Here is a 25,040-nt window from a genome sequence, read left to right on the forward strand (position 1 = left end):
TTCCCAATCCCCCACCCCTGAACACTATCAACGTTGGTCCCAGCCCAGACGCCAACCGAGAAAAAAAAAACCTGTAGATAGCTGTGACGGATGGCGCAGGAGTTAAAGCACCTCCGCAGAACCAGCACCAGCACCAGCTGAAAGGAGTTATCACATCGACGACGAGGAATCGACACAAGCTGCATCACACAGCCCGACCAATGGCGTCAAGCCATCACACGTCACGATCCCTCTCCCACGAACCTGATCCGCGGCAGGGGTCACGGCGCTGCACAGATCTGCATGGATGCGGCTCAGTCCCCATCCTCCCATCCCCCGTCCCGATTGGCCGAGCCGTCAACATCGCACACATATGTATGTAAATAGATGTTAGACACCTAGCTGAGAAGAATGGAATGAGTGTTCACCGCCCGCCCGCGCGAAGGAATTCTTATCATGTGCTATCACTAAGTAGACATCGTCCGCCTTTCTAGACTTTGCATCCTTCACGTGGGTATGTTATCCGGACATGTTTGCCGCGATGTATGAGATAAGTTGAGTCGGTGTCACATGCGCGAAGTCGCACACCCTCTGCTAGGTAACACAAGCCTCCTAACTGGATTATACGACATCGCGCAATAAAAAGGGGGTTACATACGGGGTACATATCACCAAGCTCTGGGGAAGATGGAGGGACCTGTAGGAAGAACGCGCGGTGACATGCCGGGACACGGAAATCGCGGGTGAGAGTGGGTAAGACTGCAAGCCTCGACATTTGAATGCGGCGTGGATGTCTGTGCGATGCCTGACGGCTTGGGTTTGGTTCCGCCGTTCCCCTATATTCGCTCGCGGATGGCCGGTTCAGGTAATTGGACCGGCTTGTATGACGGGTTTATTTGCGTCGGTTGGACGATTGTAACCAAGCGAGCCATCGAGGACGTCCGGTTCGCTGATTACGTCTGACAGAGGGGGTGAGGCGGAAACGTGCGGCCGGACCCGGTGGTGGGATGGGTTGATGGGTGACTGGATGATTGGGTATTATGCCGGAGTTGGGAGATACTTTATTTGTTGCTGTTGTATCTGACTTGAGTAAGAGCCCTCTCATATATTATGCGGCTGTGTTGAAAGTCTAGGTACCTAGGTAGTAATGTATATAAGATGCTACGCTCCTGAACACAAACGAGCCTCTCGGTGTTCGTCCCCCCCACAGACAACTTATACCTGAATTCAGCTTTGAATCCTAGCAATATCATCCGCGGGGTTTTGTGTAATCATGTTGAGCGTAGCACTAAGTCCTACGGCTGCGGGCCTAGCTGTGGTGGTAATGGTAAGCTCCCTTACCTAGGTATATTTCTCCAAAATCGCAGAGTGAGAATACTGACACCATCATCTCGACTAGGGAATCACCTACTGGCTTGGCTGGTGCATATACTGCATATGGTTTCACCCATTATCCAAGTATCCCGGACCAAGAGCCGCTGCCGTATCTGATGTAAGATCGTTATTTATATGTATCCGGACGATACACAATACTGAGAGATTTTCCATAGATATGGTTTGTATGGGCCTGGACTACCGGGAGATATCCACACATTTTAGACGCTGCTCATAGGAAATATGGTAAGTCCAGACCCGACTCCCTTACCAAGATCAACTTAGATTCCGATCTAACTGTGGGACCCACAGGAGACGTCGTCCGCATATCTCCGAACGAGCTCTCCTTCGGCACAATCCAAGCGCACCGGGACATCTACTCCACTCCCTCTAAGACGAAAAAGCCGTTCCCAAAATGCGGCATCTTCTACAACAATGGCGATGAATCCAATATCTTCTACGAGCTAGACCCGGCCGAGCACGCGCGCATGCGGAAGACGCTAGCCCCGGGCTTCACCGGCGTAGCTATGAAGACCCATGAGCACATCATCCACCAATACGTTGACATGTTCGTACACAAAGTCGGGGAGATATGCTCCATGAGACGAGGTGCCGGTGTCGACGTTGTAGAAGCGGTGCCGTGGTTGGCGTTTGACGTTATGGGTGAGCCCATCTACCCATCGCAAGCTGAACTAGCAGTTCTCTAACATGTTATGCAAACAGGCGAGCTGACATTCGGCGAATCCTTCAATGCCGTCGCATCGGGGCAGACGCACTTTTGGATCTCCATCCTATCCGACAGCGCGCACGCCGCCATCCTGCCGTCCTTCATCCGACGTGCGCCCAGCCTAATTCTCATGATCCCTTTCATGCTCTCGCTCACCGCGCTGCGCAATCTAAAGAAACATTATTCTTATACCCTCGAGACCGTACGACGGCGAATAGCGCGGTCTGACACGGCTGAGCGTGATATCTTTACGCCGGTGCTTGAGCAAGAGGGCGGGATTACTGAAAGGCAGCTGGTGTCGCTTGCGCAGGCAATGATTATCGCAGGCGCAGATACGGTGACAACGGCTATGACGACCGCGCTGTACTTTTTATGCGCGACGCCGGGGTGCTTGGAGAAGTTGGAGAGGGAGGTCCGGGCACTGGATTATGATCAGCTTACCGGGGTTGAGGTGACGCAGATGAGGTATTTGGACGCTGTGATTGAGGAAGCGAGTGAGTATTCCAGAGCTTTCTATCACTTATTCCCGCCGCCACCTACCTTTCTGCTACTACCCACCAGGAACCGTGCATATGCCGTAAAGCACGAATGCGACTTTTCATTGGTATGAAAAATCAATTTTGCTGACCTGGGGTAATATAGTGCGATGCTTCCCACCACTCGCATTCGGTCTCCCGCGCGTCTCGCCCGGAGAGTTTGTAGACGGGTACTTCGTGCCGAAGGGGGCCAGGCTTTCGGCACCCCACTGGGTTCTTAACCACAACCCCCAGGTTTGGGATAATCCAAATGAGTTCAGGCCCGAACGATGGCTGAGAGGCGAGAAAAGCAATCCCGACCAAGTAACTTTCCCGTTTAGTACCGGGCCGAGGAGTTGTATAGGTATGGCGCAAGCTAATTTGGAAATGCGAATTACGCTGGCGAAGCTGGTCCATACTTTCGATATAAAGGCCGCCCGAGACCCTGGCGATTGGATTGGAGATGCGCAGATGAATATGATGTGGAAAAAGGCGCCTCTTATGGTGGATTTCCGGCCTCGGAACCGGGACGGTCTAGATTATGTCAAAAAGCAGTAGTGCAAGGGTCGGTGTTGAAAACATGTCACAGGATATTGAAGGGGATTCCCAAAAACAAAATTTGGACGAAGACTATAAAGGGTATTATTGCGTCTTTGCTTAGCCAACATCTGAACTCACATCGAATGAACATCGCCAACTATTCTATACCCTTTTCGCACATTGACACGTGTTAAAAACCCTGTTCATGCCCGTCCCTTATTTGCTTCGCTTGTAGATCTTCTGCAGGAACGCCTCGAAGATGCCCTTCTTCAAGCCTTCACTCTCGTCTATCTGATCGATAAGTTTTCGGATCTCACCGACGCTCTTCTCCTCGTACTCCTGGTAGATTTGCTCGAGCTTCAACTCGTTGTAGAGCTTCTTGACCTCAGCTTCGTGGGTCTTGTCCTTCTTGCCGTAGTGGTCCTCGAGCACTTTGCGCTGTTCAGGGGTAGCGATCTTTAATGCTTGGTTGACTAGCCACGAGCACTTGTTGTCCTGGATATCGGTACCAATCTTGCCAATGTGCTCTGGAAGGCCGAAGTTGTCTAAGTAATCATCCTGGACCTGGAAGTACTCGCCCATGGGAATAAGGATGTCGTGTGCTTGCTTCAAGTTCTTAGGGGTCGCAATGTTGAGCTGGTGTAATGCTAGAGCTACAGGGAGGTAGAAACTGTAGTAGGCAGTCTTGAAGATGACGATAAACGTGTACTTCTCTAAGCTAAAGTTGTCCAGGTTCACCACGTCCTCTGGGGCTGTTAGAAGATCACAGAGCTGACCCAATTCCGTTTGAAGAGAAGTCTCATGGAACAACTCAATCATGTCGACATAAGCAGGGTGAGTCTTGAAGTGCTTCTTGAGCAGGGTGTAGATTGCGGCCTCAAGCATGAATGCATCATTGATGGCGATGTTGCCAACGCCCTCATGGAGATACCAGCAAGGCTTCCCTCGTCGTGTGATGCTACCGTCCATGATGTCGTCGGACACTAAGAAGAAAGCTTGGAGGAGTTCAATCATCCATCCCAGGGTAGCAGATTGGAAATATTCTTGCTCGGACAGTTCCCTGTCAAGAAGAATAGATACGGAATCGGGAACCGACATTCCACGATTACATTTTCCACCAACAGCGTTGATTTGAAGCATCTATATCAGAGTCAGCATGATGCAAAACGATTTGAAATTTACCCGACATGAGGATCGTAGGTGAATCTAAGGAGTAACAGAGTGATAAAGCTAATGTGGCTATGAAAAGCGATTGTGCGGATACGGTTCTAGCAGGGTATGAAGTTAAGGTAGAAGGGATGTTCTAACCTTTCTGTACCATTCCTGCTGCTGCTGAGGCAGATTGTACTGCTTTGCCCAAGACAGGAGGTCTTCCTCGAGCTTCGGGAAGACAGACTCAAACTCCTTCAGAGTAGTTTTCTTTGCCATCTTGAAAGATATTTACGGGTTTAGGTTATCGAATTAGATATTATGAAGCTAAAGAGTCTAATAATGGACCTCGCAGCTAGTGATCTAGAACACCAGGAAAACTGAAGTGAGAGTATGTAGATTATGTTGATGAAGGAGCTTCGTAGTGTTGATATATGTATTTACTCGGCGTCGAAGGTTGTACAAGTGGAATTAACCCCACTAAATAATATTTGTGGGCCATATATTGAGGGGCAGTGACATGCCAATGAGGGCTTACTAGAGAATTATAATTCTTTAATATGTTTATACATAATCTCACAATTCATTTGGTGCCGATTGCTACTTGCCTGGTCTATCCTTATGCACCCCTTTATAATTAACAGCTCATAAAGGTAGAGAATATAGGAAAACTTTGTTTGCTTTAATACAACTTTAAAGTTTTCAACAATTCATCTTAGCTGTGAAGCTGATACGCATGATAAAAATGGCGCTAAGGATTTTATAGGTACCACTCAGGCGGTGAAGTATTGAAGACATGGATCTAGGGGGTTCCACGTGGAACGGGTCTGTGGATCCATAGTCCAAGTTCTTATCGTTATCGCTTATCGTTATCGCCTATCTTTATCGTAGAGGAATCCCAAGGCAAGGGCAGCTCAATGTTGATTTTCGAGGGGCAACGCTGATCTTATTGGATATTGAGACGCGATTCGATTCCTGACACCACTAACATCATAATTGTCTGTTCCACGAACGACATGAAGAAGGACCAACTGGGCTCAGTAGACTCCAATACAAAACATCTTCCATCTTACACGTTCCACTAAGCCACACTCATGTTTATATAACACTCCACCATGTCTCTCAATGATAGAGAGAAGTCTCAGCTTCGAAGCGCTTTACAAGATGCAATTATAAAATGTTCCGAAAGATGCCTCTACCAATCATCTAAATGGTATGACTCCTCCACTCTTACCACAGTACATATCGAGTGTCGATCTAACATTCACTCCCAGGGCAGCCGAACTTCTCAATGCGATCCCCGAGACAGAACCGTCGCTCGATGATTCACAGCTTTCAGACGCCTCTACTGGATACGCCTCCACCATAATAGCTCCGAATATTGACCCGAATGAGGCAGCGCTTGAATCTAAGGAGATAAACAAATATCTCCTAGCAAAATCCCTCTTCGATTGCCGAGAATACGATCGTTGTGCCGCAGTCTTTCTCCCCGACTCTACACTTACTGGCATAATCTCTTCAAAAGAGCCGAACAATGCGACCCCAAAAGGCAAGGGCAAGGGCAAGGCTACAACCCCTACCACCAAGTCGAGCAATAGCGAATATCTACCGCAATTAAGCCAGAGAAGCTTGTTTCTCGCTTTATATGCTAAGTTTCTCTCGGGCGAGAAGCGCAAAGACGAAGATGCCGAGATGGTAATGGGGCCGCAAGATATTGGTACATGTTCCAACAAGCAATTATTAACCATTAGTCGTGTTTTGGAAGCGTGGTTTAGTCAGCATCAAAACCAGGAGGGTGATGGTGTTGAAGGTAGTCAAGGGTGGCTCGAGTATCTCTACGGGATGGTTCTTGCGAAAGAGAAGAACGAAGAACTGGCCCTGATGTGGCTAATTCGCAGCGTTCACTTGTTTCCTATGAATTGGGGTTGCTGGCTAGAGATGACGGGGTTGATATCACGAGTGGAAGATGTACGTTGCAGCGAAGAGCCATCTAAAGCGATCGTCACTAATTTGTCACAGTTAAACCGGATAATGCCTCGGTTGCCACAGAATATCGTCTCCTTCATGTTCCATATCCACACATCTCTCGAGTTATACCAACACGACCCAAACCTTGCTAATTCATTAGACCAACTACTCAACATATTCCCGACGTCATCGTTTCTGCTCACGTGTGATGCGTTGCTTTCATATCATGCAAAGGACCTCGTAGCTGCGGAGCAGAACTTCAGCCGCATCCTCTCGCTACATCCGCATAGGCTTGACTCTCTCGATCACTACTCGAATATCCTCTATGTTATGAACTCACGTCCGAAGTTGGCTTTTCTAGCTCACCTATGCAGCGGCGTGGATAAATTTCGGCCTGAATCTTGTGTCGTTATCGGTAATTACTACTCACTGTTGTCTCTTCACGAGAAAGCTGTGCAATACTTCCGACGAGCATTAATGTTGGATCGTTCATGTTTGTCTGCCTGGACACTGATGGGGCATGAATATGTCGAACTCAAGAATACGCATGCCGCCATCGAATCATACCGTCGAGCTGTAGATGTCAATCGGAGAGACTATCGCGCTTGGTACGGATTAGGCCAAACATATGAAGTCCTAGAGATGCATGCGTATGCCCTATGGTATTACAAAAAGGCAGCCGGACTCCGGCCATGGGACGGTAAGATGTGGATGGCAGTGGGTTCGTGCCTACAGCGCATGAACCGAAATCAAGATGGAATCAAGGCCCTCCAACGTGCACTACGTGCCGAAAGCTACTATGAGACGGGAAGCAGTTTTGGCAGCGCAGGTAGTATGAGAGGCGCGCATATGGATCCCGAGATCCTATTACAAATCGCCGGCATGTACGACAGTATAGGTGAAGAAGAGGACGCTAAAGCGTACATGGAAATGTGTGTGGCACAAGAAGACGGCGGAACGGGCGATAACCTAGGTGAAAGTATCACGATCCATAACGATTCGCCGGGTGAGGGATCCGACGATGACGGCGACAATGCGGGACGAGGAGAAGGTGGCACGGGAGTCACAGCGGCCACTAGTAAAGCTCGAATGTGGCTTGCGCGCCACGCTATGAGGACGGAGGATTACCCCACGGCAAATCGCCTAGCGACCGAACTCTGTCAGGATGGCGTCGAGGTCGAAGAGGCGAAAGCCCTCATACGAGAGGTCAGATCCAGGATGGAGGCTAATGGAATGAGCGGGCCGTCTATCGGATAGAATCCGCCAGACTCTCCTGAGCTATAATATTCCGAGTGGCGCCGACCAAACCGAGGATTCTTAGTTTTGACTTATGGGTTACGATTTATTAACGAATAGATGGAAAAGCATTGGGGGAACATGGGGTCATCACGGGAGATTATAGTCCTTGCTTTGTTTTACGAGAAATGAAGGCTTCGTGAACCAACAACTTTTTAGGGAAATCCTAGATGGTAGTGCATTTTGGAAGGGAATCAATTACATCCTCACACGACAAGTAGCCACTTCATATTACCTTTACTATAGCCCGCCGGCGGCAACGTAACATATACCACCATGACCTAAGCGGCGCTGAGACAAACATTTTCCAGCGCCCATAAATGGCAGTCAGCGATTCGAAGGTCTCGTATTCGATTTATAGAAGCATCCTCCAAAACACCATGTGAACAATCCTAACAACCCTCGGCCGAACTCACCAACACAGTCACCTCCCCCGTTTGTAAAATTCGTTACCGACGAACCGTCACCCTAAGTCCAAGTGCTGGATCTTGCGAACATACCTACGGGGCCTTGCATCCAGCGAGATCTCTCGGTTGGCCTTGGCTTACGGTATTGTGCAGAGTAGGGAGGATCTAGATATTTGTTTGTGACTAATCACGATATGCCAACACATGAGACATTTGACTGCGCGCAGATGTACATACATACATGTACTGGCCTGCCTGTTTTCGCTACTTGCTAATTATTTCGTATGTTTTGTGCGCGGCTCGTAACTTCGTATGTCACTGGGTAGTATGTCACTAGAGATCTGTGTAGGTAGGGGTTCGGAGTTTGCTATATGCCGGCATACATGGACGCCTCGCTTCGGATGCCCTATCTGATGCGCCTCGATTTCGGGGCTAGCTCCAAGCCCGTCGGTCCCAAATAGTAGACACCGAGCTTGGGGTATAAGGACCTAGCCTTGAAATTTTTTTCTTTTTCTTCGCTCCCACTTTTTTAGGTATATCCCGAGGATGGATCAGCTATAAAAAGATACGTAACTAGTAGTATTATGTAACTTTCGGTAGATACCTAGCTTGGACATCGGCTTTCCCGGCTTTCACGTGGGAGCTGGATTACCTGGGCTGGGATGGTATAACTTACTAGTTACGTAGATCGGGATGCTACTATGATGCTATGTAACGCGATATCAATAGCGTTGGGGGACTACCGAGGGCAATTGACTGGGGGTTGAGGCTAGATTCGCTAATCGCTGATACCTGGCTCGAAGACCAGGTAGGGTTTGGTGGGATCTAACGCTGGTAACGAGGTGTCGGGTAGCGTGACGGCTTCGTTACGAGGATTATTTCTCGCTCGGCGTTTTCTTATTCGGGGCTTATCTTAAGATAGGACATATTGGTAGGTCCACGGGTAGGTATCTACTCTATCGTAAAGGGCTTCTATGTATGCGCGCCAGTTGAAGATATGGGGTGTAGGTTAGTCTACTAGAAGCGAGAAGCACATATGCAAGTCGGGCGGGCTTCCTTCTGTACCACCAACCAAGGGCGATAGTAAACGAGGCAGATTGTCGAGGAGCCTACAGCGAAGACATTGTCTCTCCTGTGAACCCAATTGCAGGTTCTCATCACCTACCTGCTAACCCTTATTCCCGTCCCTGGGTTAAGTTGATTCCTTCAATCCTTTCTTTTTCGTTTCCATTCGATATTCGACTCTAGTCGTCAGTTATATCGCACGAGAAACTTCGAATCCGTTCGCAAGGGCGGAGTGAATGCCCCGCGCCAGCTCGCCTAGCTACAAGGGATCTCATAGGGCAACGCTGTACCCAGGTTAAGGTAGCTACAGCAGCCAGGGAGCTCCCTAGTAAGTAGCTGCAAGGCAGGCGGCGAAGGAATACGAGCTTGGCGGCGCGGGCTTTTATGTGCTGGTGGGTTGCGCGGGTTACTTCTAAGGTTGAGAGCTTTCAATCACACGCATACCGTTGCATTGGCCTTTTTTTTCTTCGACGGCTTGGAGGGTTTCCTAATTCGGGTGCGTTAAGTAACCGCTAGGCTGCTTCTAGTTGTTGGTGAGATGGATATGGGATGAGAGAATTCGAATTGTCTAGAAGAGTCAGATGGAAAAGACGCAATCGCTAAGTGCTTATGTGAGTGAATGTCGTTAGCGGAGTTCTAGGGTTCTTTATCTTTCTTCTTTTGTGCTCGAAGCCCTGTAGTGAGCCCTGTACGTACGATTTAGGTATGCTGTAAGCACCGATCCGCGGTGCAGGGGGATTGGAGTTCAAATGCTGTGTCACTACTATATCACTTTTATAGGCGTTTTTACTGCTCTAATAGAGCGCCTATGATGTATATTCACAGGAATAAGTGGCAAAGGGACTCTGAGAAACTGTTCATTCCATATCCGGCACACCCTAACGTAGCTCTCTGCAGCAGGCCAACAGAAAGTGGAAAATTTGAGCTCTAAGCAGTAAGCAGAGAGCAGCTTATTCGCCATCGTACGTTGCATATGCGGTTCTGGCATGCGTTAGGTCCTCTAGGCAGTTTGCTCCGTTGGTCGGGTCCGTAAGCTTGTGTTATCTTCGTGCATGACGAGAGTGGCAAGGACGTAAGAGATGAGAGAAGAGTGCAGAGGGACCTGCTCTAGCTCGAGGGGGCCATCCGTCCGAATGTGAGGGGAGGGTTAGGTTTTCTGAACGTAGGGCTACGATAGGTGGTGTACAATACAGAGGAATACCGTACCTAGTGCTGCAAACGACGGCTATGGCGTCCAGCTAAGGCCGTGTTACGTATTCCTTCGATCATCACGATAGTGAAAATAATTGCTAGTTTTGACTTCAATATCCATTACTGTCCTTCGGTCTATATACGTTCCTATCTTCAGACTTCAGACGCCCAGATACCGGGATCTCATTTTTTTGAGGGAGTGTGGTTCCGAGCGTGCCGGCATCAAATTAGACAATATTGATGCGTACATACACGCAGAATTAATATAGTAGATGCAATTCCTCCTAATCCTCCCAACGTGAGCCTCCGCATATAAACTCCGCGTTATCCTATGCAGCCCACATTATTCTCGTCAAAAGCATCCATCGTAACAACATATCCAAGCTTCTAAATCAGGCTTGGTTCAATGAGGGTATAGAACGGGTATGCAAAACCTTCCACCCTCCAAAAATGCCTGCCATCCCAAAAACGGCACCTTCCAAAAATTAGGGGATTATTAGTCGCCCGAGTATTAGAGAAACGGGAGAGGGGTATCTGTAGAACGGAATAGTACTAGGAATCCTGTATTACTCGGTTTACAGAGCAAGAGCGGCGATACCAGCAGCGATCAGAGCACCGACGGGTCCGATCTTGTCGGCGGCGGCAGTGGGGATCACTACGGGACCGGTGCTTGTGGGGCCAACGGGTGTGTTAGTCGGGACTACCGGAGTGGTGACAGGTACAGTTCCAGAGATGTAAGTTGACACCGAAGGGGTGTAAGTGATAACCGTCGAGCTTCCATTAGAGTAGGTGTATGAGGTTGTGCCAACCGATCCAGTGGAGAGGGGAATTGATGTGGGATAAGAGGTGATAGTGGTAGGGGGAGGTGTAGAGTAGGTGATGGTGCAAGGGCAGTCTAATCATAGTTAGTTACGTCGATGTTTTGGTAGAGTGAACCAAGGTAGACATACTGGTGATGGTTAGGGTGGTCGCCGTTGTAGCAGTGTAAGTCACATTGTGCCATGCGAAGGTAGTAGCGGCCTGGCAATAGAGTTAGTAACGTAGACGATCAAGGCACGACAACTACATGTATGCCATGAGAATACCAAGTGAATATACGTACGGGGCAGTAGGTGGTGTAGTCAGTTTCCACGACAGTCGTCCAAACTGCGGTCTCACCCCAAGCGTTTGCGACAGCAAACAACCCAACAACGGGAGCCAAGATCTGAGTTACTCTCATTTTGACCGGTAACTTTACCACGATGATAATAGCGAGAGGATTGTGTATTAGTTTTCGATGGAATAAATCACCAAGCGATCGAAGGTTGCCAAACGATTGTGTTGTCGTTAAGACTCGACAGGATTATACCGTGCGGGTAGCGATTGAGAGGTCCTGAGTGATATATGATGGTGAAGAGACGGATCTGGTGGGAGTACATGCAGGACAGCCACCTATTTATTTATCAATTCGATAGTGAAGAGGTCGAGGAGCATGGCAACCTGATGGTGGGTAATGACGAGCAGCAGCCCGATCCAGCCGGCCCAGTCCGCCCATGCAGGCTTACAATCTGGAAGGCTGGAGTTCGTTGGATGATGCCATGCACATCAATTGCGGGCAGTTGCCCATATCAACGAAGGCCTGTCTAGTGTCGACAAGCCACAAAGGCAGCCAACCATACGACTCGTACCCATCTACGCTTGTAGCTATCGTGTGGTCGGGCAGGTGATAGCTCTGACTCTACGGAGTGAGCACGTATTGCTATTTTCGGTCACAGCCATTCCTAAATTTGTCTTTTCCAACTCGTAATAAACCTCTTTGGAAAGAGAAGGAAAGAATTCCTTAACCCGCTAGGCCGGATGGATCGTAGCTGGTGATAGCCGGCCCCGAGTCCAGAAAGTCTACCTAGATAGGCTACTTATCCAGCCTAACCAGTAAAGGAACGGCGGTAAGGTACAATACGTTGCATCCAATCTAGGTCCCATCCAGCGAGTCAGTGTGAATGGGGGGAGCTCTACTATGTTGTAGTCACAAGTGACTTCCAATGGCTGCTATTTCTGAGGTGATACGAGGTAACAATGTTAGCTAACGTTAGCCAACGTTAGCCAACTGGAGCTTACGGGAGCCAGCGGAGGTTACACGCTCGGCGGAGAGATATGAGAATGTCAGCATATCGCTTTCAACAAATAACTCTTCGGATTCCTTTCGCATCGTGCGATAGATAAGGTAACGAGATAATCAGGCGGGGTCGGTGATGTAGAGCTGAAGATATGATAGGCGTTTAAGAGCTTCCCCTGCCTTTCTGATCGATCAACAGAGGCTGACCAGGCCGGAGCTGATTGGATACGTCATATTTATCGACTTTCAGTTTTTGGTAAGTGGGCTGGGATCACTGGTGCAGAGACAGTTGGCGGTGTGGTGGCTATACCATTTGCGGTCCAGAAATGTAACGATGCTACCGAAAGGCCCGAGGAAAACCTCGTGTTGCTGTAGTAGCAACTAACCAGTCATCAGCTTAGCTGAATGCCAAGCCTCCAAGATATCAACCTCTTTTTCTTCGCTTTTTTCGACTTCTTACATTTCCCATCCCGATGACTGGTCGAGTCAGTCTTTGGAGTCTCGAGGTTTGGATCGCATCGACTGTAAGAATCGTGTTTCCCTGTGATAGAACGGACGATCTTAGACCCAAGTATGGATGGTACGGATGTAGTTTCATGTCCCGATTTTGATGTGCGCCTCGAACTTGGCTTCCGATCAACTCAATCTGGCCAATCTAAGATTCTCACATGGGTTGATCTTCGTTGGATCGTTACCCAATCGAGAATTGATACATGTAAATAGTAAGTTTGGATACAGCGGACATTTGGGATAGAGATAAAGATAAAGTTGGAGAAGGAATGATAAGACCATAGACCATGGACCATAGAAGGAAGGATCGAACATTCAGAGATTGACGACTCGGATGATAGGCGGGGAACTCCAACCAAAGTAAAATTTCCATTAGGAAAGGAAGCCCTGGAGGAATGCTTGACTTCCAAGGTTGACACGTTAGCCGAAAATAATTATGATGATTGCGATAAGGAAAATTAACAGCAATTAAACATTTCGTTTCTGAAAATCTCCAAATTAACTTTTTAAAACTGAAAACCTCACCCACAGTGGAATGAGGCGATCATTCGAACACGACAACATTTTAGGTGTCTCTCTATTCAAAGGACAATATTGAAAAAATACACGAGTCCTAGATTGCTGCATTGGTTGTCCTAATGGCAAGGAAGCAAGTATTGGTATGACAAAGATCGACGAGCGACGAGCGACAAGCGCCATCTGCTACTTCAATCTGCCTAATTTTCCGAGAAAAGTCTGTTGGATATTATTTACATCGCCTTTCTCAGCCTCATACCTCGCTCTATTCCAGGGTCCTTCGAAGATCTTAGAAACATGGATGAAAAGATCTTGAGCGATCTCGGCCAACACATGGATTCGATGGACCTGACCGTTGCCTCTCCACTGAATCTCTAATCACGGCCCCTCTAAAAGCCACCTCTGCGAAACTCGGAGAGCGGATTATCTCAATGGAGTTCTCGGACCTCCGCTCATGCATCATAGGGCAGCGACCAGAAATAAGGGTAACGAGAGGAGACCGTACCTGTCAAACCAACGGCGAGAGGTTTTCTCCTCTTCGCCGACCGGATCATGACGTACCTGCAACCACCAATAGCATATCGCAACCGCTATTTCCGTTACATCGCGGCTTTGGAAAATTTGTAACGGGTTCGGCTTTCCCTTGCGCTCTTCCGCCTACGTTAATTGGACGTCTCACAAGCGAATGCACTTCGGAGAAAACCCAGTTACCGATCTCGTCTTGCTAGGTCGTAGGTAGGTCGCTGGTTCTATCCTGCTTCCGCTGACCAATATTACTTGGGTACCATTTCTTACCGGTTCTTCAAGGGACGTTTAGCAGTGCTCAGTATCGCTATATATCAAAATTCCCAATCGGTGTGGTCTAAGGCTTGCCTCGCTTCAATAAGTCGGCTATCATTATGTGATTTGGTCGCAGGAAGAGGCCAGTCTCGATCCTCTACCGCATGGACATCGCGATTCATGATTATTTCTCTCGCAGATAAGAGCATTTTTTCATTTCTAGCTATAACTGGTTACCATACTTTTAGGTGGCTTATCACGTTACGAGTCAAGGTACCATCTTCGTCAGGTTATAGGTTTCTAGACCACTAACAAGCTCGTTGCCTTGGCCAACGCCAGCCTATCTCAACCTTCACCATTAAGCATCTAGTGTACTAATGTATTTTCATGCCAATGCATTAACTAAACTTTCTCAGGAATTTACAACAGAGATGCTACGCAGTAGCCTGGGACCGCATTCTCGGCCGATTGATTATTAATGAACAAGCGATAGGAATTGTGAAGAGATTTTCACCTACTGCTAAAGGCTCCATATGAACGACCGAATACTCGCCGGTTAGCTTCATTCTGGTTGGTTATCGAGCTATGGTTGCTATAGACAAACATCCCATCTCATCCGGCTCGACGAATTCTCACAGGTCTTTGTGGATCACGATGCATGTGTGGCAAAGACAAATCAGGATAGAATCCCCTTTCTCGAACGCCTCCTCGCTATCCCGGGCTTGATGCCGCGAGGGCATAGACCTAAGCATCCATCGGACCGGATTCGCGGGACTTAGCTCGCTAGCTAAAATGTTAGCTGGACGTCGGTCGATTCCGGCTCAACGTTTGGGCGTCCTATTAGTGTCTCGGTCGCCATTGATCACGTTTTTTCTATGTCCAAGTATCCACTTAATCATCAGCTTAAGGTCGGCGGCTCAATGGCTAAGTACTTCCATCACTCACATCCGAGCAGACATACAAGACCCAGCGAACCAGTTCGAATTGTATGAAAATTTGCCCGGATTTTATTTCCATGTCTAGCCGACATCGACTAAATATTACACCCTGTCGTCTCATGGAATCTGATCGCATCTAGATTTCGTGGTTTAGAAATCCCCACACCCGTTGATACCACGATGCTCTGGTGTTCTTGGCATCACGCGTACACCAATTCGAAATCTTGTCACAAATGCATCTGTACCTAGGTAGGCTGCGGTTGTTCCGGAGCAGCAAGAGAAGGGAAAATCCTCGCACCTGCGGTCACAAATTGTGTACCTATACTATTCCCGGTTCCCGAATATCGGCGCATCAATCCTGCTGTGTTCGCGCACTTGCGATTGAGTTCAGCTTCCAAGGAATGTACCATTTCCTATGTACTTACTATTCCCCATCTGCCTTCCTTCGCGATACCTTACAAGGTAGAGTTGTCAGCAGTCTGTCAGCAACATGAACAACTCACTTTAAAAACGGGTTGCAACTGGTTCCACGTATCGACTTGTTCGGGAGAGGCACCGCGTAAAGGAAATCTCCCGGACACAGAGCCCAACAGTTACGCTCATCTATTTAGCTACCTAGTCACACAAGCGGTGATGCGATGATATAATATGCCTCATTTTCAATCTAATTTCCCAATATTTCAAAGCTACGAGTATATCCTCTCAACGTGTGCCACATCAGAGATGCCACATGGATTCATGTCAGGTACCAGGAACGAGATCTTAAAGCCGACCAATCGGGTTCTACAAGATACACCCAGTCAGCTAGCTGCTGATGCAGGTAAAAAATTCTGTTCCTTGTTCTCTTTGTGCCACCCCCTTGTCGTTCTTTTGCCATTTTCTTCCCACCCTGGCCGACACTCCACCCGCTCCTCTCGGATTGGCTCGAGACACAAACTTTTGCTTGTGCAAATCGATAATCTTTGCGGTCTGCGCCCACACCCTTCTCATTGTCCATCAGCCCTAAGGTATAGAAGCGCCAAGATATTCCAGCTTGCCGTCCCGCCAAGTACCGCAACTATCGACGGTGCGCTTTTTAATGGGGTGCGGCTATCCATCAAAGCAATCTAGAATTTCGGTGGATAACAATCTGGATAAAGGGTCGTCGACATTGTATGATGGCTTGATCATGTAGTCCTCGGCACCGTTAGGCTTAAGCACCTGTCAGTCTGGGCAGTTTGTTTCGGCGGGAAGGAATCATAGTTGGTATGAGGCTTTACATTTAGACCGCCAAGCCAACCGTATGTAGGTGTGACCTTGATTCAGGAACAGGTCATCAGCCATCCACAACTAAGTCGCCTTCCGGGGCTATGACTACTTTTTTTTCTGATACACTCACGGCCCCCTGGATGGAAGATGGATCATGGATCCAGGAATCGGTCCCTGGACTCCACTACCAAGGTACTTACTCCTCGCTCTAAACGTACTCGACGTTTCTTTTGCGCCTGTGTATCTCATTGGCTGGCGTTAACAATAGGAGAGCCACTACCCCGACCACTATCAGGCTTTGTTTCTACCATTTATAAAAGACCTGGCTGTGCCCTACGATTCTGGAGTTTCCTACCTACGCCAACTATCTTCAGATTCTCAGCATTCTCTTTTGAGCTCTTTGTAGCTATCATTCTTTCCTTTTTGGAGCTTTTCAGTGATACACTCATTTTATCACGAAGCTATACCTCTAGCTACAGTATACGATCCTTCGAATCGAGTCTAGAAGACACGACTATCCTTCAAAACTACGTAGAAGCTTAACAGCCGATCCTTCTTTCACGGCAATTTGACTTTTGCAGTAGCAGAACAAACTTGGCAACAGAACATTAGATATTTACATCGATCAGTATTTCTATAACAGGAAAAAAAACCAATCAACAAAATGCGCTTCTTCGCTCAGATCGCTGCCATTGCTGCCACCGCGGCTACCCTCGTTAGCGCCAACTCGGTCACTTTCATCAACCAGGATGCCACCACTCGCCACATCTACTTTACCCCAAGTGCTGGTAACCCAACTATCAACACCGTTACAGTCGCTGGGAACAAGCAAGTTAAAGTAAACATCCCGAATGCTTGGATTGGTAACGCCTATGCCGTCAGCGAAGGTAAACCCAACGTCCCTGGCATGCTTGCAGAGTAAGTTTTCCGTGAAGGTTTACCCCGATTCACGTACGCATACTTACATGTTAAAGGTTTACCTTCCAAGGCTGGAATGACATCACATACTTCGATGTCTCGGCTATCGTTAACCCTTCCGACAAGTCTGGCGTTAAGCAAATTTTCCCGGCTAGCCAACGCAAGAACACCCCTAAGACCTCGGTGTCTGGGTGTCTCCTCTTCCCTTGCGCTACTGCTTACTATGCGCCCGATGATATCCAGACGGTTACCACCAAGGAGACGGATCTCATCGTCACCCTTGGCAACGCCAACGTTGCCTCCCGTGACGTCGAGCCTGGCACTCTCGTCCCCCGCCACTACGTCCTCGGCAAGCTCTCTTAAACGAGCCTTGTTGGTCGATCAATGTTATTTTTTGACGCGCAGTGCGCTGGGCGCTCGACCACGATGATATGATAGGCGCTACGGTTATGGATTTCAAGATACCCGTTCTACTTCACTTCTCTCACCGGCGTGCCGTCTTGGGCATTGCATTTGTATTGGCGGTTGGTTGGGGCATAGAATCGGAATAGAGTTGCGCTTGGCGAAGCAGCAAACTCAAAGGCAGAGGCATTGGAAGCAATTCTTTACGGGGCATATGGACAAGAGGTGGGAACCGGATTGTGCTCTAAGAAGCGTCCGCCTATTTACCGCGAGCCTAGCTGCTTGCGCAACAATTCACGACCTCGACGGTTCGTGCTGGCAAAAACTTCATTCCCTAGCGGAGCAAACATTTCTTGGCACACCGGCCAGATTCCCTTCTTGGACAAAGAAAACTTTTTTTGAAACCTTCTCGACGCTCGCTGGCTTAGACACCTTTTGAACTCTTATTCTTGTATATATTTTTGGATCCCGCGCTTCTTGGATATGCGTTAAAGGGACAATTAGCCCCGGTTGTCCCACCGCGAGCTAACTGACATAAATGGAAAAGAACCAATGAATTTACTTCTGGATTTTGTTATGCACGTGATATTGTACCCTCAAAGCCCTATTGTCCTTTCCTTGAGTTGATATGCGATGCATTTCTCATCATGTGAAAACCTGCCTTGTTAAGTGGGTTCCGGGTCCTTTGTGCTGACCCCTTTTTTATTCTCGAGGACATTGCGCTCCCTAACTCATCTGCTAATTGATGAGGCTGGTACAGTCTAAGCTAACAAATCAGGGTCTTCAGCGCTCGCGAGTGGAAACAAATGGAAATGTTGACCCCGCAGGATTGCGTGGCTTCGCTTCAGAATGCACCCCAACCACATTTACCGGGGAAGAAGTTCACGGAAGGAAAGTGTCAAAGGGCTATTATTACGACTGCTTCGAATAAGTTTGACAAAGTTGGTTCTACGAAATTGATTGCTTCCTTTCCCAGATATCTATCTACCTCGGATAGTCGCTTGGACATATTATACGGGAGAGAAATTAAATAAATCCAGATGGCACGATATACCACCAACGTAGTCTATATTTACTCCTGCTACAGTACCTAGAACCTAGGTAGGTGTCTACTCTCGCTATGTCAAGCGTGCCGTTAGATCCTTTACCAGCCCCTTAATCAACCTCCAATCGCAACCCGCATAGATAGATGCAGCAGGTGACCTAAGCCTGGAACAAACCAATCAACTCGAGCCCGTTTCGCAATAGAAGGCTCGTCGAGGGAGCGCAATGTAAGTGCGACTTTGCAACCTACCTTTCTCAGCAAACTCCCTCGCCGCTGCGCCACGGCGCACATGGGGGCGCGGCCTAGGCTTCCTCGAAACACGCCTACATTGCAGCGCGCGATAGAATGATTATGTACCCCGTCTCGTCCCAACGGAATTTCTGGGCTGCAGCGGAATGGCTCTCTCGACATGAGATGTCGCGCACGCGACGTCAGTAGACATGTAACTAGAGACATACAGGTTGATAGGTAGGTAGGTAAGGCGTTTCGCCAAGACGGCGCGCGGTTCAAATAAAGGTCGGACTTGGCGAGACGGAACCCTGGAATGGATCGATGATCTTTTTTAGCACCAGCCGCAAGCGCCAAGCTTTTTTTTTTGCAACACCCCCGGTGCGATTGTCCGGACCTATCGTTGGTTGATGCTACGGGGGGTGTTTGTTTGGCTGGAACGCGGTGGTTGCTGGGATCCAATTGATTTGTTTGGTTTGGTTTGGGTTGATTTGGTTATCCTTGTGCATGCGAGACATGATGGGGAGGGGAGGGGAGATCGTTGGGACGATTGATGGGTTGGTGCGTGTGGGTGAGGGCGTTAGTGATCGAGCAATGGAATGATAGCACTTGCAGCGCCGGTAGCGATGATTGCTGTATGCTGTGCAGACTGCTGCAATGGATTCCGTTGCACGCTGGACAATAGCGCGGAAATGTATGACAGCGGCGTACCTCAGAACGTTAACCTTCCAACTTCTAGGGTTACTAGCACCATAGCACCCCGAAGCCCTCCAAGTTGGAGAATTGGGGGCGGGTATACCCGAGCCAAAGCTTATTTGTCCTTTATGCCCATTGTTCTTCCAATAAAGTTAACTTTATATCTAAGGTTATTTAAACTGGATTAGGCTTTGTTGGTTTGTTCCAACTTTACACATGACATGTACCAGGCATTATACAACGACACCCTGAAGTGGAAGAAAGATACCTACCTAAGGTATCGTCCGGGATCTTCCCATGTGCCAAACGGCTAGCGACGTAAACCGCAATAAACCGCTCCCCGGAATATGCAGCGAAGAAGCTTGCACGCCACGTTTCTTTCTTGTCGTTGCTATACTTGACAATTTGGCAATGTTGTACAGCGCGGATTACTTGCGACGGACGCCGTTGATCAACAGGGACACTGCACTAAATCTAGGGCACCTCACCTAGCTCGTCTTCTCCGTCCTCGAAGACCAAACCCTTTGTTCATGGATTCCCCAGTTTGCGCATTCAAGAACATCTAGCCATCTATTCTAACAAAGAAGATCGGGATTTCCGGGGTCATTAGTCCATTGAACTAAACACCCACCGAACATCAGACAAACCAACACCTCGGACCGTTGCCCGTCTGCCCGCGGAACCGCAGGCGTGGCACCAATTCATACGGGGACGTGCGTGTCGGTATTAGCCCACCCGCTTTTCGGGATCTAGCAGCTATCTAGCGGTACCTCAGCACCGGTAACACTAGCGCCCATGCGGCGAGCCGGCCGATGGGTTAGGCAAGCGCGGGATTCCCCGGACTGGTTCCCCGGACTCGGTCATCGACGTGCAGGACGGATATGAATAGGATACGGGTACGGGCAGATTAGCTCAACGGCGAGTGTCCCCAGCCCGGTACGGCAATTGACGCTGTTCGTGCTTATCCTGTGGCGCGTGGATCGGGCGTTCTTGTGTGTCGCTGGAACTGGGCTGACTGGTTACGAAAACGGAAGATCTGGGGATTGCGATAGTGTATGCATTTTATGCTGTAGAACATGCTACGCGTAAGATGACTGCGTTACCCGTTCAGTTATCTGATATATGTGAGCCTATCATACGATCTCCCGAAAAGGTACGGTAACGGTGGTTTGCAATACCGAGGTCTGCTACACCTACACACCTGCCTAGATACACATGCACTTGAAAGAATATAGTTACCCACCTGTAGGTAGTTACAAGAAACACATGTTTCCAGGAAAAAAGGGAAAGTAAGACAAACAAACCCATCACCCAAGTCGGAGAAACGTGCGTAAGAAACAAAAAGAAACCCGAACCGGGCAGACATGAAACAGGGACGTTGATAATCTCCGGGCCGAGACCGCGTGCCACGATATCCATCAAACGCCGGTCGGTCCCAGGTCCAAGTTACGCAGCATACTTAAGATAAGGCGGTGACAGGTGTTAGTGCGACTGTCAATCAAAGCAGGCTCTTGGCTGGGTAAACCTGAGTGTGTCTGTAGTGAAGAGGCAGATAACGACGGAATCTGCAATCAAAACCACGATCATAGACATACGCCTTGCCTTATCATTTGTAATACATGTGATAATACGCACATACAACAGATCATCTTACTCAGTAGTGGCTGAATCCATTCCTTTCTTGCTTTCTTGCTTTCTTGCTACAGTAGTAAAAAACACGCCTGCTTCGATGCCGGACACAATGTACAAACGAACCAAACTGGACCAACTCCAGCGAAAACAAACAAAACACCCTCCCCATACGGGCTTAAAACATACCGACGCTCCAACAATGCCTTAGGGAATCCACCCTACTTACTCTCCTCCCCAACCTTCTCCTTCTCCTTGGTCTCCTCACCCGGCGATTCATCCGAGCTACTGCTCTTCTTATCCCCATTCCCCTCACCACTCTCCTTCCTCTCCGGCTCTGCGTTCTTCGTCTCCACCTTAACAGGTTCCGGCTTAGGTTCCGGCTTCTTCGACACAGCGATCGCGAGAAGACTATCCCCCGTATCGCCAAACCCATCGATCTTGCTGAGTCGGCCGATGAGATACTCGATATCGGACTCCATCCTATTTCCTGTTAGCCAAGCATATCAAATTAAACGCAACAATAAAACCATAACTCACCTCCTCGCCCCCACTTCCCCAACCTCAAGCCCCTGCATAGTCTTCCCGATCTGGCTCTTATAGCTCTCAAAAACAGGCGTCATGATGAACCTAACCGTGCCTTCCGGCAAATGCTTCGTGAGCACCCTATGCAACGTGACGGTCTCCTTGCACAACGTCTCCATGAATAGATCGACCGTAACCTCTCCGTCGCGGTCCCAGTCCAGCGCTTTCATGCTCTTAGCGTGCGCTGCGGCGCGTCCGCCCATGATCTCCACGAGCTTGTCGTAGATGCTGTTCTGGTGCTCTTGGAATAGCCGCCGCACCTTGTCGAACTCGCCCATTAGGTTCGCTACGTTCCCGTTGTTGACGTTGGGGCCGGAACCCGCATGGCGTCGGGCGAACTCGCGGACGTGTGGGATTAGTGTCGATATAAAGGATAGTGCTTGCGATGCGAGCGCTAGGTGCCGCGTAGTAATGTTCTTTAGGCCGGCGGACTTGGTTGCGCCTGCGCCGAGGATAAGCTGCGTGCATCGCGAGTTGAATAATTGTAAGTATGCGATTAGGGAGCTGGAGATGTCCGAGGCCATGGAGGGGATTCCGGTGACGAGATGTAGGAAGTGGGACATCCCCTCTAAGCAGAGGATGGCCGAGTTAGGTAGGATGAACGTCTCCCCGTCTATGATCGCACTGCGCGTCTTTTCCTTGCCCGCTGCGTTAGATTCGGACCTTGGTCGACCGTTAGTGTTTTCCTTGGCCCCTGCATCATCGAATGGTATCCAGATTTTGCTTCCTTCCGACCAGGCAGCGTTGTCTTTTGTGCTGCTTTCTAATATGCGGTTAAGTAAAACGTTATTCTCTTCGTTAAAATCTTTAGCGCTCCACTGGTCGGATTCCATGCCTTGAGCTAATTTCTGTTTCTCTGCGTCGCCGTGTGATTGGATGAACTCCTTAATTTGGGAATTGACAATATTCTTCAGAGACGTTCCACTTCTGCCAGAAATTGCTTCGCATTCATTTGCAAAATAAAGGTTCAGAGTGAAATACCGTAGGAACCATATCAAGGGCAGATGAGAGCTCTGGTCAGATCGGACTCGAAGCACCTTTACAATCTTTTCTTGAGATGTATCAACTGCCTGGCCGAGAAGATTTGCCATGTCCATAGTAAGATGGATATCTTCCTGTAGATCACGATTTGCACTGTTAAGAGGCGGTGATTTTAGAGGATTCGGTGACTTCAAGGGGGCATCGGTGATGGGTTGCTGTCCTAACGAACTCGCTACATCAAACAGCACTTTCATCTGGGTACCTAACCTTCGCAATGTTTCTGTGACGCTGGTGTAAATCTTAACGAAGAGATCTTCGGCGTCCTGTTCATCCAGTGCTCGAAGGTTCCGCGCGAGAATGGACGATTTCTCCTGTTGGGTTAGACGTTTTGAATTCATCGTAGATGCAGACATCATAGATTCATTGTCGTCGTCGTTGGATGTTGGAAGCGGTCTTTTAATAAGCAGTCGGATCTCGCGCAAGACTACCTCTCGATAGGATGCTATAGCAATTGTCACATGCTTTGAGCGGTGTAGTCCATCTAGTATAGGCATGAGCTGCGAGCGGAGGTCGTCAGTTGCGGACAAATAAGCCGGAAAGGCTGACGATTCTCTGCTTGGTGCTCCACGGGCCCGCATCGCTGCACTACTCCATCTGAGGAGGACATCTTGGGCTGAGACGGTATCGACATGACGTCTTAAGTCACCCAATAATATGTCCATGAACTTGGTCTCAAATGCTTTGCCAATACGAAACCGTAATGTAGATATATCACCGTTCACACCCTGAAGGGCAACGGCATCTCTCAAATCGCGCAGTTGATAGCCAGGGTGTTCGTCTTGTTTGGGATGAGGTATTCGTTCGCCGGCGATCAGTTTCTCTAGAGAATCAATACTAGCCAAAGCTTTTTCAATTTCTCCCGAATCCACCAATTCTTCACATGCCGCGACCGACTCGACAATTTCCTTCAACTGCTTGACAGCATCGTTTAGCTGTTGCAAATTCTCGCGTCGACGTTGCTTATGAACAACATCTAGCCCACTAGCCGCAATCTCCTGGTCGAGAGCCAAAAGCTCCTTTCGCAACGTCTTTATTCTGTCGACTGATCCGGCTGCTTCAGTGTGTAGTTCTCTTAACGATCCTAAGGCCGTAAAGAAGGTGGTGGAAGCTGTCGAAATAGAGGAAATGAGGTGCATCTCGATCGTGTCCATATACCACGATAGCTTCTCTTGCAATATCGCGTTTGTAGCAAGATTCTTGCGTGGGGGTGGGGCATTCCCATTCACAGTAGTCTTTTCTTCCACAGACCCGGGCGGTGGTCTAACAACTTCGGACCGTTCGGTAACGACATCAAACGTTCGGGGATTCTCTAGGTGGAAATCGTCGTCGAAGTAGACATTTGGAATGGTAGATAGGGGAGGTGGACCTTGGACCGATGCTTTTCGACTGAATCCAGAACTGGACCTCCTTCGTATTGTGCGCGCGGGAGGTGAATCGATAGGAGAGACTGATCTAATCGATGACCCAGATACTTTCCGCGAGCTCCCTGGGCGACTGCCTGGTTTTAGGTGGCTTTCATCTGTCACGCCATTGTGTTCTTCAGCTCTACCACGTCCAAATATATGGTCGCTACCATCATCATCACTCTCCTTTACACGCCTTAATTGTTCGTACAATGCTCCTACCTGCGCCAAGTATGGTTTGAAGTCATCGTTATCGATATGTGGTATGCTCGTCAAGGTGACGGGCGGTATATCTCGTGCGGTCGGCGGCCTGTGAGCACTCGAAGCAGGGGCTGATGTATGTGGAAGTAAACCCGTCCGTACTATGGGAGGTTGTAGTAAAGTGGAGATAGCATTCTGCCCTGTTTCATGGACCGTCTGAGACCAGCTACTAGATGTGTCTAGATGACCGCCAATAGAATGTATCGAGCTTGCGATGGAACTTGCAGTCGAGCCTCTTCGTGCCTTCGGAAAAGCAGATGAGCCTGGTCGGTGGAAGGGGAACTCGGATCGACCATGAGGAGACAGAGGTGGCAAGCTGTCGACAGACTTGCGAGCTTCGGCGTTAGAGAACATGGCGGGGGAAGCTGAGAAGCTTGTTGACAAAGCTCGCGAAGGGCTACCAGAGAATCATAGCTAGCTGAAAACTGATTGTCAATATTAAGATGTTAACGATTAGGAATTGCGACTATCCGGCGCAACCAATTTGGTAGGAGGGATCAATTGGAAGCTCGGAGTCTGAGACAACACCGCGGA

General features: G+C 48.8%; 6 protein-coding genes across 6 annotated transcripts; 3 read left to right on the top strand and 3 right to left on the bottom strand.

The window, feature by feature from the left end:
* Positions 1-1,003: 1,003 nt before the first annotated feature.
* On the top strand, positions 1,004-3,252 carry GGS22DRAFT_36644 (cytochrome P450). The gene is made up of 6 exons (XM_047966914.1): positions 1,004-1,306; positions 1,379-1,471; positions 1,530-1,599; positions 1,666-2,016; positions 2,077-2,574; positions 2,723-3,252. Exons 1-6 carry the CDS (start codon positions 1,253-1,255, stop codon positions 3,151-3,153), a joined length of 1,497 nt encoding a protein of 498 aa, XP_047816990.1. The 5' UTR covers positions 1,004-1,252; the 3' UTR covers positions 3,154-3,252.
* GGS22DRAFT_36669 (terpenoid synthase) lies at positions 3,021-4,909 on the bottom strand. Its single transcript, XM_047966915.1, has 2 exons — positions 4,444-4,909; positions 3,021-4,275 (listed from the first exon to the last, which is right to left on the bottom strand). Exons 1-2 carry the CDS (start codon positions 4,561-4,563, stop codon positions 3,352-3,354), a joined length of 1,044 nt encoding a protein of 347 aa, XP_047816991.1. The 5' UTR covers positions 4,564-4,909; the 3' UTR covers positions 3,021-3,351.
* A 318-nt stretch (positions 4,910-5,227) lies between these two features.
* Positions 5,228-7,850, top strand: GGS22DRAFT_168006 (TPR-like protein). The gene is made up of 3 exons (XM_047962071.1): positions 5,228-5,497; positions 5,559-6,252; positions 6,304-7,850. The coding sequence occupies exons 1-3, from the start codon at positions 5,400-5,402 to the stop codon at positions 7,507-7,509; spliced, it is 1,998 nt and encodes a 665-aa protein (XP_047816992.1). The 5' UTR covers positions 5,228-5,399; the 3' UTR covers positions 7,510-7,850.
* Positions 7,851-10,786: 2,936 nt separating this feature from the next.
* On the bottom strand, positions 10,787-11,430 carry GGS22DRAFT_190470 (uncharacterized protein; the record flags this gene model as incomplete). The annotated part of the gene is made up of 3 exons (XM_047964981.1): positions 10,787-11,106; positions 11,162-11,231; positions 11,314-11,430. 3 exons carry the CDS (start codon positions 11,428-11,430, stop codon positions 10,787-10,789), a joined length of 507 nt encoding a protein of 168 aa, XP_047816993.1.
* A 5,131-nt stretch (positions 11,431-16,561) lies between these two features.
* GGS22DRAFT_36737 (uncharacterized protein) lies at positions 16,562-17,706 on the top strand. The gene is made up of 2 exons (XM_047966916.1): positions 16,562-17,216; positions 17,273-17,706. The coding sequence occupies exons 1-2, from the start codon at positions 16,963-16,965 to the stop codon at positions 17,577-17,579; spliced, it is 561 nt and encodes a 186-aa protein (XP_047816994.1). The 5' UTR covers positions 16,562-16,962; the 3' UTR covers positions 17,580-17,706.
* A 3,731-nt stretch (positions 17,707-21,437) lies between these two features.
* Positions 21,438-24,860, bottom strand: GGS22DRAFT_190472 (putative GARP complex component; the record flags this gene model as incomplete). The annotated part of the gene is made up of 2 exons (XM_047964982.1): positions 21,438-21,699; positions 21,757-24,860. 2 exons carry the CDS (start codon positions 24,858-24,860, stop codon positions 21,438-21,440), a joined length of 3,366 nt encoding a protein of 1,121 aa, XP_047816995.1.
* Positions 24,861-25,040: the final 180 nt, after the last annotated feature.

The sequence above is a fragment of the Annulohypoxylon maeteangense genome (genome assembly GCF_022496945.1).
Source record: "Annulohypoxylon maeteangense strain CBS 123835 unplaced genomic scaffold GGS22scaffold_13, whole genome shotgun sequence".
Classification (NCBI taxonomy): Eukaryota; Fungi; Ascomycota; class Sordariomycetes; order Xylariales; family Hypoxylaceae; genus Annulohypoxylon; species Annulohypoxylon maeteangense.